The 19371-nt window shown below is 44.0% G+C and overlaps 1 protein-coding gene across 1 annotated transcript in view; it reads right to left on the bottom strand.

Annotated features, from left to right (window-relative positions):
* Positions 1-7195: 7195 nt before the first annotated feature.
* Positions 7196-19371, bottom strand: part of LOC137439222 (sodium- and chloride-dependent creatine transporter 1-like) — a 43777-nt gene continuing 31601 nt past the window's right edge. Inside the window, exons 8-10 of the mRNA XM_078767943.1 lie at positions 10733-10836; positions 10451-10575; positions 7196-7371 (exon numbers count right to left, since the gene is read on the bottom strand). Coding sequence (XP_078624069.1) covers positions 7196-7371; positions 10451-10575; positions 10733-10836 — 405 coding nt within the window. The remainder of the gene's footprint in view (positions 7372-10450; positions 10576-10732; positions 10837-19371) is intronic.

Below are 19371 nucleotides of genomic sequence, written 5' to 3'. Positions count from 1 at the left end.
CCGAGAGAGAAACCACGAGCCAAGAAGAAGAGGAAAATGTCCGGTCACGACCGTTCGTTATTGAGGCCAGGACTCAAGAGGACGAAGAAGAGAGAAGAGGGAAAATGCCGGGCAGAGCGTTCCTTTACACTCAAGGCTCTGACGTAATCCCACGACGTCTCCGTGTCCGCTCCTATCAGCGAGTGCCATCTTAGCAGTTCTTGCTTGAACCAAATTCCGGAGCAATCACTGCTCTTCGGGGCATGGCCTCATGGACCTCCTGTGCCTGTGTGCTCACCAGTTCGGTGTTCAAAGTGGTCGTGCTCAATGTCCTGCTTCCGGTTGGTTTTTATTTAGTGTGGTAAATGCGTGATTTCCTGGCTGGGTGCGTGTGCTGCATGTGTCATAAGGAACGGGGGGAAAATAACAGAGACCATTACATACAGGGGATTTACCATTAATCCCTAACCAATTAACATAACCCCACCCCTTGTGATGGGAACGAGGATACGCTCTTCCATGACATAAGGTCTACCATATCTCTACCTATGATAGATGAGGGTTTCTTCCCCCCTCATGACAGTTGGAGCAAACTACCTATGCAATTCTACCTGGACTAAGGTATTGCCTACCCCCCAAAAACGTAACATTATCAAGCAAACAGGTCCTGTTTCATACACAGTTGATGTGGCAACTGGAGCCATTCAGTAGATGTGGAAACGATATGCCGATCAGATTGCAGACCGAGCATGGCAAAACATATTGTGATGGTTCTGCGAATCCGTCACCCCCTCTACCTGGAAGCGCATACAACGTACATGTTCCCTCATTCGCCATTTCTTTAGTATATGTGCAGTATGGTCCTTTCCCTTTGTGTAGTGGGTTGATCGGGTCCACGTGCATTGTTTGGGATTAGCGAGGTTTTCCCCTTATTTCCCTCCCATCCCGATTAAGTACGTGTAGGCACACCATGACTCCACCTAACAGCTGTATTTCCCGAGCCTTTCCTCATTTAAATAACTAGGGCATGCCCGTACTATATCTATATCTAAAATTATATCCCCCCCTCTATTTACATGAAATGGTTTGGTCCATGAAATGTTTTGGTCCATTCGCAACGCCAAAGCGAACGGCGAACGCTTTACATGAAATGGTTTGGTCCATGAAATGTTTTGGTCCATTCGCAACGCCAAAGCGAACGGCGAACGGCTTGCGAGTACAGTGACAATCCCCCCGGGGTTTTAATTAGTTTTAAAACATCGTTTAACGCCAACATAGCGCCAACATAGTTTGCCGACGGGAAATAAATGAATACGCTCTCAAATGTGCCATCCGAGGCAGAGTGTGTTCGCCACGTTCGGCACACGCGATAGCTCGCTGCTCTCTGATTGGTTGAATCGTTTTTTGGACATAGCTCGGTAAGTAATTGTCCGATTAATATGAAACCTTGAAAAGGCACATCCTCGGGTCCCCAGCAATATACCTGGCAAGTTTCAAGTATATCGGACCCGTGGTTGTCGCGAAACAGCGGTCACAGACAAACAAACAAACAAACAAACAAACACACAGAGATTACTGGAATTATAGATAGACTAGGGCATGCCCGTACTATATATAAGCTAGGACGTGCCCGTACGTGGGTGCCCGTTCCTTGCCAAAAAAAAAAAAAAAAAAAAAATTTGTGTAGGGGTGTGTGTGTGTAAACATCCTAGGGCGTGCCCGTACGTGGGTGCAAAAAAACATGCGTGCAAACAACAACAACAAAAAAAAACTTTGAAACCACGTGGCAGTAACGACCACAGAACCCCCCCCCCCTCTATTTACATGAATGGTTTGGTCCATTCGCAACGACCACAGAACCCCCCCCCCCCCCTCTATTTACATGCAATGGTTTGGTCCATTCGCAACGCCAAAGCGAACGGCGAACGGCGAACGGTGCACAGAACCCCCCCCCCCTCTATTTACATGAATGGTTTGGTCCATTCGCAACGACCACAGAACCCCCCCCCCCCTCTATTTACATGCAATGGTTTGGTCCAAAGCGAACGGCTTGCAGTGTTTGGTAAAGAAATCGCCATAGCTCGGTAACTACTTGTCCGATTAATTTCAAACCTTGAAAAGGCACATCCTCGGGTCCCCAGCAATATACCTGGCAAGTTTCAAGTATATCGGACCGGTAGTTGTCGAGAAACAGCGGTCACAGACAAACATACACACATACACACATACACACATACAAACACACACACACACATACACACAGAGATTAATGGAATTATAGATAGATGCTCCAAATCACCATTCAAATCGCACACCGTAACCCAACTGCCAGACACGTTAATCATAATGACAATGTAGATACAAGTCAGGAGACGACGATGGTTCACGAGCGAGCGGTATTCAATGACAAAGGACAGACTATAACCGAAACAGGCCCGGACAGGCCAGGCACGGAAATGTCAAAACGAAGGTTACTGACCTTGAAATGAGATATAAAATAATGTATAATCTCTTATCAGGTTAATTAGCTACACAATACCGAAAATTCGGTTCGATTCCGACAACTTTGAAACTTTGACCTTTGTGACCTTCAAAGCTCAAAGGTCGAAGATTCTGAAATTTGTTGGAAAACTTGTATTTCATGATGTATGTGATAATATAAGATCATGTATGACATTTCACCCTATCAGGAAGCGAACAATGTAATAAAACCATAAAAAATCGACTTTTCTAAATTTCGTGACCTTGTGACCTTGAACTTGGGGCGAAAATGAAAAATCGAGCTCCGTGGGGCTAGACACATGACATTGGCCGTACCAAATACCGAAACCCCTGTCAGATTCCACCAACTCCCTCAGAGAAGATGTAGGTTGAACTCAATTACCCCCTAAAAAGACATCTTTTTCGGGTGTGGCTCCGCCCACAATGGGCGCAATACGCCCACTCGAGGCAGGACACAACTAGATCATGATATCAACCTCCCACCCAAGTTTCATCAAGATCGAATGATATCATCGGGTAGTTATGCTGCGGACAGACACACACACACACACACACACACACACACACGACGAATATAGTGGTATTGTATTGTATTGTAGTATTGCATTTGGTATTGTATTGCATTTGGGCCCTTTTGTCTGTCTCTTTGTTACTTGCAAAATCGAAGATTTTTCAAGTATGTATATTGGTTGGGCTTTTGCATTATTCTCTCTGTCAATTGCCTACAGGTCACAATTTTAAACCCATGTTCACGAAACTTCACCAGATGGAAGAGTTGGTCATAGAGAAGAAGCCTCTTGATTTTGAGGTCAAAGGTCATCTTGAGGTCATATTTCTAAAATTGCCATTTTTCATCCAATTGACTTGAATGTTGAACAGTATTTGCACATTGAGTCACTGAATTGGGAAACCATCTATTTTTGAGGTCGCAAGTAACCCACAATGTCACCCACAATGCCAGCTTTGCTACTGCTTCACCCACACACACCACAGACGCCCACCACCACCCTCAGAACATGGGAAGGACAGTACGAGGGATGGCGGTGGTGAATTGCTCCACCCTCCCTCTTGAAACCACATTAGCAAGAAGAACAAGTATGTACTAATCGGCCATTTGCGCCTCGTAAACAGCCCGGACGCTCCGTTCACTTGGACACACAATTAGGCTCCTGGTGATCATTCATGCTCTGAAGGCACAGACCGGGAGCGCTAGCTCCATGATAATCAGGGAGATCCAATGTGTGCCACGGCCAGAAGGCTCCTGACACCAGTTGTCATGTTCCTCCACGGTAACGTCCTCCACGGTAATGATTAAGATCCTCCACGGTAACGGGTAGCCGATCGAGCTGAACACTCCGAGGCATTCAATCCAACTACTGCGGAGTTAATACGTGCGGGAGATGAGGCAGCGAAGGATAGCTAAGCTCTTACCTGCACGGACCCCACTGGACGTCTTCGACCCTGGTAATCAACTCAACCCGACACGGGATTAAAATGTACAATAAAAAGGTTTAATGAAATAAATTCTAGCAAACAAGAAAATGCACGATAAAACTAAGATTTCTAATCGAGGGACCCTCCACACGGACTCGTAAAACAACACAAGTGGGAAAAATAACTGAAAGTAAAAATGTGTGTTTGTGTACTTAGCCTGGTCCCCTTGAACGGCCAGGATCGTCACAGGCCCCCGCGTCCCTGCGTGGGAAAACACACACCCTGGCACACAGTTCGTGTGTGGGAAACAGGTCTTGACGCGCAGTTCGTTCCTCCAGCCGCCGTGAGCGAAGCGAGCAGACCGCGCCCATCAACTCACCGTCTGCTCCACACAGCATCACGTTCTCTCAGTGCTGACAGCATCAGCACCAACGAGTCAGGGAAAGGAAAATGCGGCCGCTCAAACCAATAGCCCGGACCAAAAAGCGCAAATGTCCGACTGCACGACACCAATGTCACTGTCCCAACACAAGAGCAGGAATCTGCAAATGATCACTTTCAATGTCCCCGGCGCAAAAGCGATTATCTGCGACCGTTCGCTTTCAATGTCCCTTGTGCAAGAACGAATATCTGCGACCGTTCACTTTCAATGTCCCTGGAGCAAGAGATATAACTTTGACTGCTCGTGATGACGGCCCCAACGTAAGAGAGAAAATGCTGGGGACCCCGTTTTTTTGTTTTCCCGGGCTCTGACGTCATCGGATGATGTCCGCGCATGCTCCTATCAGTGAGTCCCATGTCATCGCTCTATGGCCGTCCTGACCAATCGTTCTTCGGGGCGTGGCCTCACGTCGCTCTTGTGCCCTGGTGATGGCTCGGCTGGTGGAAACTGCGATAGTTTTCAATGTCTTGGTTCTGGTTACTTATTTAATGTTTATTTTAGATGCAGCGTGCATGGCTTGTGTGGTGTGTGTTATTACGAAAAAAGGAAAAATCACAGAGGCATGTTACATACAGGGTATTTACCCTTAACCCCTAACTAATTAACATAACGCCATCCCTCGCCATGGGGACAAAGATACGCTCTTACACGACATCCGGTCTAACGGATCCCTACTTAGTTGCAGGTTTCTTCTTCTTCACAACAGTCGGAGCACACTACCTATACAATCCTACCTGGCCCTAAGGTAATCATCCATTGCCTACCCCCCCATAAACTTAAAAATATTATGTTGTTGACACAAATATAAGAATATGGGAAGTACTCATGGGAATAACACAAGAACTTATATATTAGTTCAATGGTTGAAAGACTAGAGCTTTATCAGAGAGCAGTTTCACAGCGCCCACATTCTTCGAGATCTATTTGCGATAGGAAGACCCATAAAACTTCACACAAGCTTTGTATGCATGATACATCTACATATATTTAGGAAAGCTTCACTACATTGATTCGTATATCAATCAGACAATTATATGTTAACTGAAGAAAATACAAATACAGTTCTATATTTAAAAAAGCTAGCAGATAATTACACGCTGCAGGCAAAGGGTTTACGATCCAGGGGGCATGGTTGCCTAGGTAACACCTGGCAGTTTGGACAAAGAGGTCAGAGGCGATTCAGGCCACCCAGCAAGTGGATTTTAATTTGAAAAACAAGTTGTACATGTTTTGTTCAACAAAACCTGGGGTTCTTAACCTGGGGTATCCATACCCCTTGGATGTATGGGGACCAAAATCTGGGGTATGGGACTCGTAATAAATTATAATAATAAATCGGATCCCCGAACTTGGCCCATTTTCTGGGTAATAAGTTACCAATTTTCATCCAAAAAAATAGGCAATTCAAGTAAAAACACCCCTCAGAATGCACCACAGAGCACCGAGAAATCCAAAAAATTTGAGGGTGACACGCCCCCAGTCCCCCACAGCTATGCGCACCTTCTGTACGCCTTGGTCAGTCAACAGTCTAGCGAAGGGGGTATGGGGACATCGTCGGCAATCCGTTGGGGGTCTTGACAGGGAAAAAGATGAAGAACCACTGAACTAAACCATATGTTGGAAGAGTAATTAAATATACACTTCCACAGCTGTATAATGCTTGCACCCTCCATTGCTTGCAATGGCTCCCCCTTGTACATGTTTCTAACCCCTTTATTTTTCATTACATGTACATCTTTGACCAGACATTTGATTGCTCCTTAATTGCTTGTCATTGAAGTGCTTAAGCAGCGCCGCATTTCCCCTTTGCCCAAATTCACTTTGTAAATAAATCTCCTATTGTTGAACTTTTTCCAATCTGTCTGTGCCTGTCTTTTACTCCATTGGCCTAGCAACTTCCACATCAAGTGCTAGCCTAGGAGATTATATTTCCCCAATTAATTGGCTCTTATATGCAGATTCCAGTGTGCACTCGCGGTTGCTCAGCTGCATCCAATTATGATCCAAAGATAAGCTTAGTGTACAACCGAGGGCGTGAGACCCGGTTGGAAAATTGCATGATGTCAGGTAAACGGCAATCAGACGGAGGACCCTGGGGTAGCCTGGTTGACTAATTGGCAGTTACTCGCAGTAACTCGTGACATGGAGTTATTCATGCACAGTGGTCTCAGGCCCGGTAAGTCCGAGGGGATCCGACGACCCCATTACAGTAGATGCGAAACCCATGGTCGCAACAATATTATTCAACATTTGCAGACACAGCATAGTGTTACATCACAATGAAAGGTTGCTCAAAGTGTGTGGAGCCATAAGTGTAATATCTTGCAACTCTTACATGACGTGACAACACATCTACTAAAAGCATTGTGGGAATTTCCAAGATATTGTCCATCAGTGTGCCATGAGCTGTGGAGTCTTGCTGTATAAGAACATTTCTGATGAACAATAATGTCAAACCAGCTGAAATTTACATAAGTGTAGTTGTGCAGTTTGGTGATGTATATCTCAAGTGGAAGTCTGAATTTTAAGACCGTTTTAGAAATGGAAACGAATCGTAAATAGATAATGGAGATACTCATGTGCAAGCAAATGCTGTGACTCCCACATCCTGTGTACTTTCTTAATTTACACTCTCTTCATAAATGTTGAACATCAAGGTCATAATGCGGTCGAAAAATAATATGGTCATCATTGGATCACGGGCGTAAAGTTTTTACCCTTGGCGATCACGTTTTGATCACAGATGTCAAGTTTTTACTTCTCTTCTCTTGTGTCTTGATGTCTAGTTATTTTTTTGGAACACTGAATTGCATTATTGGAGGAGTTTTGGAGTGGGGTTTATCCAATGATTGTTTTCAATGATTTCTCCCTTTGTCCAATTATTGTTACTGCACAGTTTACCGCAGAGTCGATGCCCAGGCAGAAGAGCATGAAGAAGAAAGAGACGGTCCAGACGGATGCAAGTGGCATTGTTGAGAGCACCTCTGGGTAAACCATAAACACCAGGCCAGGGCCTAAAGATAGGCATAATTAATCATTAGGCATAATATAAGAAATGATGCACACAATACCAAGGAGGTGTGATATGCACAACTTTAGCAAGAATAGAAAACAAAATCAAGGGGGGAAACTTTAACACATTGGCCAGCTCTTTGGCTTAAAATAATATGGAATTTGTTTTGTACCATGTACAGAAAGCCAATACTCGATGTATTGATGAGCAATATTATCATCTGAAGCGTAGTTTTTCCGATTTAGATCTAAGCTGTTCCAATCACATGGGCGAGGGGGGGGGGGGGGTAAGGGGGCGTGGTGAGTGGGGACAATGGAAAATATGTAGGGCTGACAACTCTACTGAGTTTCACTTCCTGGTCAGAGAAAAAACTTTCAGAATCGTCCTCTGGATCAAGGGCATGGCAAGACCCGACATTAATATTCTAAATATCAGTTATTTCAGCACATTAGCATATCCCCTTCCTCTTGTAAGTATTATTATGTTATAGTCCCTCAGTCACATTCATACGCTTTGAATAATTAGAAGAAATATGTAATGCCAAATGAAGAATGTGCTAAAAGCCTTGATCTGCCAGTTTAAAGTATTGGTACAAACGTCGGGTTCATCCGGTTGCCTGGTCTGAAACCCAACCAACTGCGTCAAAACAGTGGCGATGACCAACTGATTCGATTATTCTGAGTCAGATCAGAGCACTATTTGCCACAATACCATACTCCAATGGAACCACCAAGCCAGCCGATGCATCATACTGATCAGTGCTGTGCTCCTGTTACTCTAATGGTGACCGAGCAAAATTGATGGACGCAGCCTCCGGTATTCAGTCTTGTCTGATTATGTCTAGCATCTGTTCACTGAAGAATGTGTGAGGCCTTTAGGCTCAGATATTTAAGGTTCCTGTTCGTTCGTTGACTCCGGGGTGCATAGGTAGGTAAGACGTTATTAATTATTGTACATCAAAGCGTCCTTTTGTGTAAGACTGCTTCAATAGTGCTAAACTTCCGGATTTTTTCGAACGATCTCCAAAATTATTTTATTAAAATTGAAGTGTGAAACTCTGGATTTAAAAAGTGTGGGGTATCGGGTCTTATGAACTCTCTAGTTACTAAATCGCAACAGTACAATTCCAAACTAAGCGTCATTTAAAGAGTTAATTTCTCTCTTTAGGAAATCATGCTGTTGTAATCGTACAATTACGATAACAGTTGCATGATTTCCTGTGATTGTAATTACAATTTCTGCATCATTGTGCAGATTACAAATAAAGTTGAATGCGCCAGAGCAGGAAGGCTCGATGAAGTAGCAGTAATGTTGTGAAAGCTGACACTTAAGCAAGTTTACACCACTAAATTAACTGCCAACCAGACTGGGCAAGCATAGCTGAAGGGGATGGCTCCTGTGATTGGGCGGACCATGGCTCGGTAAGACCTAATCTGGCTAAATCTCACCGCTCAACAACTCACTCATGAGAGTTTGGTGTTGGTACTGCATATGAGACCCAATAGCAGACCTGCCTAGTCATATTAGATATGAATGCATGGTATAAATAGGCCAATGGCTTCCTCACCCAGAGAACATAAGAACGCATGAGAAAATCCAAAAATGGATGGAGACAGCCCCCCTGTGCTGTGCAAATCCCATCCCATCCCAATGAAATAAGCACATGCACTGATATGATGTATTGATTCACATGTGGGCAACTCTCAATTTGAATTGAGTGTCTCAAGACATTTGTAGACAGTGTCTTCATAAACAAGAAGAAAAAGACATAAAATGTCATAGCCCCCGTTGTTTTAGTAATTTTGCTGTACGCGGTTAAAGGCCGTCAGCGGCCATCTTTGGTTGTATTAAAAAAACAAATCTTCTGCATATGTATACTCATGTATTGTCTATGTGACAAGTTTGAACAAAATCGGTCCATGCATGTCCATAAATGGTTGGGGAAACGTTTAAATAACAAAATGGCTGCCGGTCGGCCATCTTGGATCTGATCTCTCCAAAAAAAAATGGACGTGCAAATGTAACCCATCATTCATTTTCTGTGCGCCAAGTTTGAACAAGATCGATAAATGCATGTTTGAAAAATGGTTGACGACGTGGTCAATATTGGGATTTTTACAACTAAAATGGCCGCCAGTCTACCAGTCGGCCATCTCTGATCAGATTGCAAAAAAAAGTGAAGTGCACGTGTATGCCATCATGTACTGTGCTTGCGCCAAGTTTTAACAAAATCGGACAATTAATGTTCAAGAAATGGTTGGGGACATGTTTAAGTACCAAAATGGCCGCCATTCGGCCATCTTGGATCTGATCTCGTGCAAAAATGACGTGCATGTGTAATCCATCACTCCCCATCTGTGTGCCAAGATTGAACAAGATCGGTAAATGCATGTCCAATAAATGGTTGAGGATGTGTTCAACATCGGGGTTTTTTGCAACTAAAATTGCCCTCAGTCAGCCATCTTTGATCGCATAACGAAACAAAATGATGTGAACATGTCGACCATCATGTGTTGTCGTTGTGCCAAATCTTAACAAAATCGGTCCATACATCTCCGAGATATGGTTCAGGACGCACGCATGCATGCACACACGGACGGAAGAAACCCAATCCATAAGCCCCCGTTTCGGGGGCGAGGACCAGAAGGATAGCAGTTGGTTGTCACGATGAGGATGACGGGTTCTGACCCAATCCAACACCTGTATGGTGGGCGTCCGAACCATGTGCACCTTGTCAAAATGCTGCTTCATCTGGTGTTAACGATTGTTAACTGCAGCCTGAGTGTTACCAGCAGGAGCCTTCGCTGCTGAGTGCCGTAGCCTATCCAGGGGCAACTGCAGCTCACGGCCACCTATCAGTAATACCATTGAGACCCTGGTGGTAGAGTTTTGCGTTGTCCTGTCGTGTAGCCGTGTCTGGAGTAAGGCCATTTGAAAAGTCTATCCCTGGGCCATTGGGCCAGGTGTGCTTGGATACCGTTCTTCAACATTCATTGAGGATCTCTACCCCCCCCCCCCCCCCTCTCTTCCCTTCCCCAGACTAGGTCCAATGGGGGCTAATAATTTATGGCTGAACTTACCATCCACTGCAATATTCTCCACCGGTGTATTGTACACATGAGACAAGTAACCCAGGCCGGAGAAGATGACAAATCCTGAGAGAATGCTCGTCATGGAGTTAACCAAAACAATAACCAGCACATCCCTGGGGAAGAGTTAATGATTGTTCAAGCATGTTGCATTTCATCAAACTGGAGCATTTTAATTCAATTTCTACCTTATTTCAAGTCAGGCATGTATGTGGTGTACATGACAATTATATTCGACATATTAAGAAGGTTTGTGAGAATTTTATACTTTACCTCAACAGGACACTGTTAAAGTCCTTGTAACTGGAAAATGATGTTATGACACCTTCGCCAACACCAAGAGAGGAGAAAATTTGACCTGCTGCCTGTATCCAAACCTGCACAATGACAAATAAAACCATGATTAGAGCCAAACAAGCAATCTAAAGTGGCAAACTATACTTTGTGAATGCTTAGACACAAACACCATCACTCTTGAAGAGACAAAGTGAGGTTAGATGGTCAACAATCCGACAATGGATTTCTGGGGAGTTCTGATCTTTCACACAGTCAAACTGGGGACAGCACAGCCAAACGATTTCAATGGCTATTTATTGTAATGCAGTAGAAATGACCAGTTAGAGCATTAAAATAGCATAAAAAACAGACAGGCCGGTGGTTCGTTATCAATGATCTCACGGACTCTGGAAAATCCCAACAGAAGGGTAGTCCAGCATGCTCATGAGATTTTTTTGAATGTTCCTTCTTTTCTGTTTAGCATTTTCTACAAGCGATGGAATGTCCCTTCTTTTCTATACTTTTCCACGTGGCACATACCACATAAAGGGGCCATTTGTATGCCCCTACCATTTTAACGAAGAATTACTACCGGAGTCCAAATTTTTAAATGTCCAACTTTTTAGGGATCACCCCTATGAGCCAAGCAAAAACAGGACCGTGGGTCCTGAAGCTCACTTGAATCAGGAGCAACAGTCACTCAAACCCACCGACAGACCCCTTCAGACCCTGATATATTTAATGCCATGAACGAACTTTGGTACATCATGTGCGATGAAGGTTGTGATCAAGTTTCATTAAAATCATGTGTGTAGTTTCAGAGAACAGAGCAAGCACCTTTTGGGGGGGGGGGGGGGGGGAGGGGGAGTGAAATACCCCTCCCGCATAAAATCCCTTACTGAGTGCAGATTTTGATGCGGTCAATACACCTTCATCAAAATCAGATAGCATCAGATATGAAGTATGTAGCCAAGTTTCATCAAAAGTGTGTAGTTTCGGAGAAGAGAGCAAATACCTATTTTGGTGGGTCAACCAAACCTCCCACACCCACGTACACCCCTTAATGACCGCAGGTTTTGAATTTGTTTCGAAAGCCATTAAATAGACATATCGGTCGATGTATATTCTAGGTTTCAGCTAGTTTCAATGTATAGCCTTTGAGATACGAGCGCCAACACATTTTGGACGGATGGACGGACGGACGGATGGACAGACAGACACCAACGTGACGTTGAGGGTTTTCTTAATAAAACTCAAGAATGAATAAACGGACGTTGCTGAAATTTGGAACATATTACCTCGACGTACAAAGCATTTACTTCTGAAATTTGCAGCCGATTTCGTCCAGTAGAAGCCAAGAAACGAATTTTCAGGACCTATGTTAAAGTTGCATACAGAGAAACTGTCCCATACAAAGGGAGGGGTGCTTTGCACCTTTTTTTTTTTTTTTTTTTTTTTTTTTGTATACAAGATCGAGGCTCGTGAAAGAGCGAACATTTATCACACAGAAAGACAAACCGACAAACCGACACATAACCGACAAACCGACACATAAAACAAAAAGCATCGGGAGCGGTAGACAAGATGGGGAGAAAGGGGGAAGGACACAAACACAACATTTGAGAGCAGGAACCGAGAGACATGGAGACTTCGAGAGATCTGTGGGAGGGAGAGGGCTTTGGGGGGGAGGCATGGGAAAGGGGGTGGGAGAGGCATAAAACATATGGACAATGCCAGGACTACCAGGAAAGAAGTTGGAATTACAAACAAGGTGGATCTGGGGTGAATTAGTGGGGGTAGAAAAGATCAAGGTTTTGGATGGGGGAAGATAAGAGATGGTGGTGAACAGCTGTTTTAAAGACCTGGAGGGAGGAGTGGGATTGAAGGGAGTGTGGGAGTTTGTTCCAGAGGCGGGAGAAAAGAGGAATGAAGGAGTGAAGGTGACCAGAGAGTCGAGATTTTGGCAGTTTAACCATCAGAGGCTTGCTGGCAGATCTTGTGCGACCTGTAGGAATATTTGGGGGACAGAGCACAGAGAGAGCTGGGGGAGCAAGGCCGGAGAGGAGTCGGTAGAAGACAGAAAGACCACCTACCTGCCTGCGGTGAGTGAGTGAAAGGCCCTCAGAGATAGCTTCATCGCGGGAGATTCCAATGATTCTGAAAGCTTTGGTTTCAACAGCGTGAAGCCGAGCTAGGTGTGAGGCAGGAGCACCAGCCCATAGCGGAGAACAGTATTCCATTGAGCTGCGGATGAAAGTCTTGTATGTGGTGAGGAGCTCAGGTGTGCCTAGGAAGGACTTCGCACGACGGAGGATGCCCAGTCGGCGACTGGCTTTGCAGGCCAGCTTGGAAATGTGGTTTTCCCAAGAAAGATCATGGCAGATAGTGAGACCCAAAAGCTTGAGCGACAGAACTTCTTGGAGAGGATTGTTGAGAAAGTAGATGGAAGGGTTGTCCAGTCGATCTTTTCGGAGAGACATAGTTAGAGTGTGAGATTTGTCAGGATTGAAAGACATGTTCCACTTGTTTGACCAGTCTGTGATTTTGTCCAGGTCTTCAGAGAGTGGGGAGGCTGCAGAATTGAGGAGGCTACCTCCCTTGGTAAAACAAAATACTGATGGATAGAGGAGGGTGAAGAGTGGGAGGATGGCTAGTCACAGAGACCCAGAAGGGTCTCCCTTTAACTGTCACCTGAAGGATTCTGTTGGCAGTTGAGATGACCGTTTTCCTCCCTCCTGAAAAAAGCATAATTGGTTAACTGCTTGCTGCTCTGTCTCTTCTTTTCTTCATAAATGTAATAGTAGCAGCAAAGATTTTCCATGATATTTCTATAATCGACGATGTAATGGCGAGCTAAAGGTAAATAATCACGATGTTTTGTGAAGCATTGTATCTAATAATTAGCATCTAATTAGTATTGACGTTATAACGAAAAACGTTAACTGGGACAACGTTAAGCGGGAACACCCTGAATCTATCTATAATTCCAGTAATCTCTGTGTGTGTGTGTGTGTGTGTGTGTCTGTGTGTGTGTCTGTGACCGCTGTTTCTCGACAACCACGGGTCCGATATACTTGAAACTTGCCAGGTATATTGCTGGGGACCTGAGGATGTGCCTTTTCAAGGTTTCATATTAATCGGAGAAGTAGTTACCGAGCTATGGCGATTTATTTACCAACCGTTCGCTTTGGCTTTGCGAATGGACCAAACCATTTCATGTAAATAGAGGGGGGGGGGGGGGGGTTCTACCGTACTCGCAAGCCATTCGCTTTGGCTTTGCGAATGGACCAAACCATTTCATGTAAATAGAGGGGGGGGGGTTCTACCGTACTCGCAAGCCGTTCGCTTTGGCTTTGCGAATGGACCAAACCATTTCATGTAAATAGAGGGGGGGGGGGTTCTACCGTACTCGCAAGCCGTTCGCTTTGGCTTTGCGAATGGACCAAACCATTTCATGTAAATAGAGGGGGGGGGGGGGTTCTGTGGTCGTTACTGCCACGTGGTTTCAAAGTTTTTTTTTTTTTGTTGTTGTTGTTTGCACGCATGTTTTTTTGCACCCACGTACGGGCACGCCATAGTATCAATAAATGCAGTCTATGCACACATCTCCAAGGAATTGGGTGGTAAAACATATGACATTGCATCACACTCCACAGTAGCATCCTATACATAGCCGAAGCTAGGATCACTCCCCACATCCAACAATGTCAAACTTACTTACTTCTGATGAACTCATTTTTGAGGAACCTTCTCCAAAGTTATTTTCATAAATAATGTGAATGTTCAATCAACCCACATTTGACTAAACTGAAGAAAGATCGTATTTGGCATATATGTGTGTGTGTATATATATATTGTTGTGGATTTGAGAATTGTTGTAAACTAGGGCATGCCCGTACTATATCTATATCTAAAATTATATCCCCCCCCTCTATTTACATGAAATGGTTTGGTCCAAAGCGAACGGCTTGCGAGTGGTGACAATCCCCCCCCTCTATTTACATGCAATGGTTTGGTCCAAAGCGAACGGCTTCCGGAGTTTGGTAAAGAAATCGCCATCGTGTGCACAAACGCGCAGGAAAGCGAATGAAACGCAAATTCGTTTTTATTAGTTGTAAAACATAGTTTAACGCCAACATAGTTTGCAAACGTGAAATAAATGAATACGCTCTCAAATGTGCCATCCGAGGATAGATATAGTACGAGTCTGGAATTATAGATAGATATCACCCTCTGTAAGTGCAATGAATTCTTGTAAATATCTCCGTTTTGTGTGTAAAGGTCAAAGGTCGTCCTCTTAGTTAATCCATCGCATACACACAGGCCACCATATACCCTTCTAAATCGTTATTTCTTTATTATGTGTTTTAGTTTAAGGCTGTGTTTCCCATTAGTTGACTCTACATTGCACCGAATTCAAATAAGATAGATCCCCTTTCAATTCCCCATTTGTCCGCAATTACCAACTGCATTCGCCCTCCATTGAACACGCGGTCGGTTCGGAGAAGAAAGGCGTGTCTCCGCCCTCGTCATCGGAAGGAGGAGTGAGCCAGCCCTTGCCAACCAATCAGGCACGAGGGGTTTGGCTTGAGAGGGCGGAGAAAGAACGATCGGGGAGGTTCGCGAAGATTCGAGGGTGTGGCATATATAACCCGTCACGCGACGCCCCCACGGGGATGATTGAGGGAGAGAGATGCACAGAAAGAGTCCACCGAGAGAAGGGAGAAGTTCATCAAAAGGAGTTTACCGCAGCTTTGAGCAAACAGCAGGTTTGAACAAACCGGAGCTGAACCAACGGCAGTTTTGACCACAGCAGCTTTGAGCGTCGAAAGCGGTTTTCGGCCGCGGCTACAAAGCGACGCCGCCGTGCGAACACGCCTGCGGAGGGGTGGCGGCTGCTCACTCCCGGCCCGACCATTCTCCTGCTCCAACTGAACCTTCCTCTCCTTCCAGCCATTCGTGCCATTCATCCCTGCCTTCATTCCCCCGTGTAAGTCTGATTGTCATCCATCTTTTATGTTGTCCTAGGGGTTAAGTGAGACTGTTTAGGTAAGTTAATATTGCACTGTGTCTTCTGGGCCTTCCATCCTTCTGTCTTTATTATCTTGCCAAAACGAAGTTTTTGCAAGATGTATTAGTCAGCTTGTATGTTTGTTTGTTTTTTATCTTGCCAAAACGAAGTTTTTGCAAGATGTATTAGTCAGCTTGTATGTTTGTTTTTTTGTTTGTTTTTTTTTTTGTTTTTTTGTTTGTGGTTAATCATTTTTTTTCCACGTTTAGATCACTCTGTAGACCACAGTTATTATTGGAAACTCCTGTAACTTCGCATATCAGAGTCCTATAGAGATACCCTTCAGCACCCAAAATTTTGAAGGTCAAGGTCAAAGGTCAAGGTCACTTTGTGGTCAATCATGGAGGTCGACGAAACCCTTATTTTTTGAGTAACTTTGATCGGATCGTCTCCAAACTTCATGGGAATCTAGTATATGGTCCGGCGCTCAGCTGATTAGTTTTTGGTGGCGATCGGCCTTGACCTTCATGGTTAGCGCTGGAGGTCGAAAATTATTGACCCCAAGGTCAAATGTTGAAATCGTTATTTTTTGAGTAACTTTGATCGGATCGTCTCCAAACTTCATGGGAATCTAGTATATGGTCCGGCGCTCAGCTGATTAGTTTTTTGTGGCGATCGGCCTTGACCTTCATGGTTAGCGCTGGAGGTCGACCTTGACCTTTGACCTTGACCTTCAGATCACTCTGTAGACCACAGTTATTATTGGAAACTCCTGTAACTTCGCATATCAGAGTCCTATAGAGATACCCTTCAGCACACAAAATTTTGAAGGTCAAGGTCAAAGGTCAAGGTCACTTTGTGGTCAATCATGGAGGTCGACGAAACCCTTATTTTTTGAGTAACTTTGATCGGATCGTCTCCAAACTTCATGGGAATCTAGTATATGGTCTGGCGCTCAGCTGATTAGTTTTTGGTGGCGATCGGCCTTGACCTTCATGGTTAGCGCTGGAGGTCGAAAATTATTGACCCCAAGGTCAAATGTTGAAATCGTTATTTTTTGAGTAACTTTGATCGGATCGTCTCCAAACTTCATGGGAATCTAGTATATGGTCCGGCGCTCAGCTGATTAGTTTTTGGTGGCGATCGGCCTTGACCTTCATGGTTAGCGCTGGAGGTCGAAAATTATTGACCCCAAGGTCAAATTTTGAAATCGTAGGTACCATATCGAGTAATACCTCATATGAATGCCCTTGATGAGTGCTTCCCAGATCTGTAAACAGTTTGACGCTATGACGTCATTTGATGACGTCATGACGAAAAAACGGAATTTTCATGAAAAAATTATTTCCTCAGTTCTCATCAAAATCTTTCAATATCTCGTGGGCAGACATTCCTCAAAGAGTCGCTTCTAGTGGATAGCAGTTCTGTTCACCTCAGTGTGACCTGAAGCAAGTCACTCATGTTCACATTTTGGCAAGATACGGTTCACCCTGTGGGTGACATAGGTTTATTTTTTTGTTTTTTTGTTTTTTTGTTTGTGGTTAATCATTTTTTTTCCACGTTTAGATCACTCTGTAGACCACAGTTATTATTGGAAACTCCTGTAACTTCGCATATCAGAGTCCTATAGAGATACCCTTCAGCACACAAAATTTTGAAGGTCAAGGTCAAAGGTCAAGGTCACTTTGTGGTCAATCATGGAGGTCGACGAAACCCTTATTTTTTGAGTAACTTTGATCGGATCGTCTCCAAACTTCATGGGAATCTAGTATATGGTCCGGCGCTCAGCTGATTAGTTTTTGGTGGCGATCGGCCTTGACCTTCATGGTTAGCGCTGGAGGTCGAAAATTATTGACCCCAAGGTCAAATTACGAAACCCTTATTTTTTGAGTAACTTTGATCTTATGATCTCCAAACTTGGTGGGTATATAGGGTGTGGTATGGCGCTCAGTTGATTAGTTTTTGGTGTCGATCGGCCTTGACCTTCAAGGTCATTTTGAAGGTCATTCAATTTTGACCAAAAGGTAAAATTTTCAAGTTTCAGTTACCATATCGAGTAGTACCTCAAATTGAAGCCCTTGTTGAGTGCTTTCCAAACATATAATTGGCAAGATACGGTTCACCCTGTGGGTGACATATGTTTATTTGTTTTTTTGTTTGTGGTTAATCATTTTTTTTTCACGTTTAGATCACTCTCTAGACCACAGTTATTATTGGAAACTCCTGTAACTTCGCATATCAGAGTCCTATAGAGATACCCTTCAGCACACAAAATTTTGAAGGTCAAGGTCAAAGGTCAAGGTCACTTTGCGGTCAATCATGGAGGTCAACGAAACCCTTATTTTTTGAGTAACTTTGATCGGATCGTCTCCAAACTTCATGGGAATCTAGTATATGGTCCGGCGCTCAGCTGATTAGTTTTTGGTGGCGATCGGCCTTGACCTTCAAGGTCATTTTGAAGGTCATTCAATTTTGACCAAAAGGTAAAATTTTCAAGTTTCAGTTACCATATCGAGTAGTACCTCAAATTGAAGCCCTTGTTGAGTGCTTTCCAAACATATAACTAGTTTGACAATGTGACGTCATTTGACGGCGTTATGACGAAAAAACTGCACTTTTCATGTATATTGTATTGCTTTAGTTCGCATTGTTTAGGTCACTCTGTAGAGCACAGTTCCCTTTGGAAACTCTTGTAAGTTCGCATATCAGAGTCTTTTAGAGATACCCTTTAGCACACAAAATTATGAAGGTCAAGGTCAAAGGTCAAGGTCACTTTGTGGTCAATCATGGAGGTCGACGAAACACTAATTTTTTGAGTAACTTTGATCGGATCGTCTCCAAACTTCATGGGAATCTAGTATATGGTCCGGCGCTCAGCTGATTAGTTTTTGGTGGCGATCGGCCTTGACCTTCATGGTTAGCGCTGGAGGTCGAAAATTATTGACCCCAAGGTCAAATTTTGAAATCGTAGGTACCATATCGAGTAATACCTCATATGAATGCCCTTGATGAGTGCTTCCCAGATCTGTAAACAGTTTGACGCTATGACGTCATTTGATGACGTCATGACGAAAAAACGGAATTTTCACATTTTGGCAAGATACGGTTCACCCTGTGGGTGACATATTTTTATTTTCTTATCTTTCCTTCTCCTTGGTTACTTTTCATTGTGTAAATAGTAGTAATAAATCATATTTGTTCTTCCTACTTTTGCCTTCTTCTTCTTCACATCCGTTCGTCTTTGAGGTTTCCACATTGAACACCTGTGGCACGATTTGGCCAACGTTTAAGAATCGGGTCAGTTACTTGCTAATGGTTCGTGCCGTGGCTGCTAATCCGCTCGGCAATTAACATCTTGTCCGCGGTCGCGAACGAGGTTGCTCACCTGCCTCTCCGGAGGGAGCTTGGGCAACTTCAGGACTCACGTCAGTCAGTCGCACACAAGGGGATTAATCCCCCCTTCTTAAGGGGAAAAAGGCCGACGTAGAGATCCGTAACAATATGTATGTATGTGTATATATATATATATATATATATATATATATATATATATATATATATATATATATATATATATTGTTACGGGTCTGGGATCGGCGCTCCCCTTACCAAGGGGGGGTCAATC

Source organism: Myxine glutinosa, chromosome 14, assembly GCF_964187855.1.
Source record: "Myxine glutinosa chromosome 14, kmMyxGlut1.1, whole genome shotgun sequence".
Lineage (NCBI taxonomy): Eukaryota > Metazoa > Chordata > Myxini > Myxiniformes > Myxinidae > Myxine > Myxine glutinosa.
The sequence above is the reverse complement of the archived record's forward strand: the minus strand, read 5'-3'. Positions and strand labels throughout refer to the sequence as shown.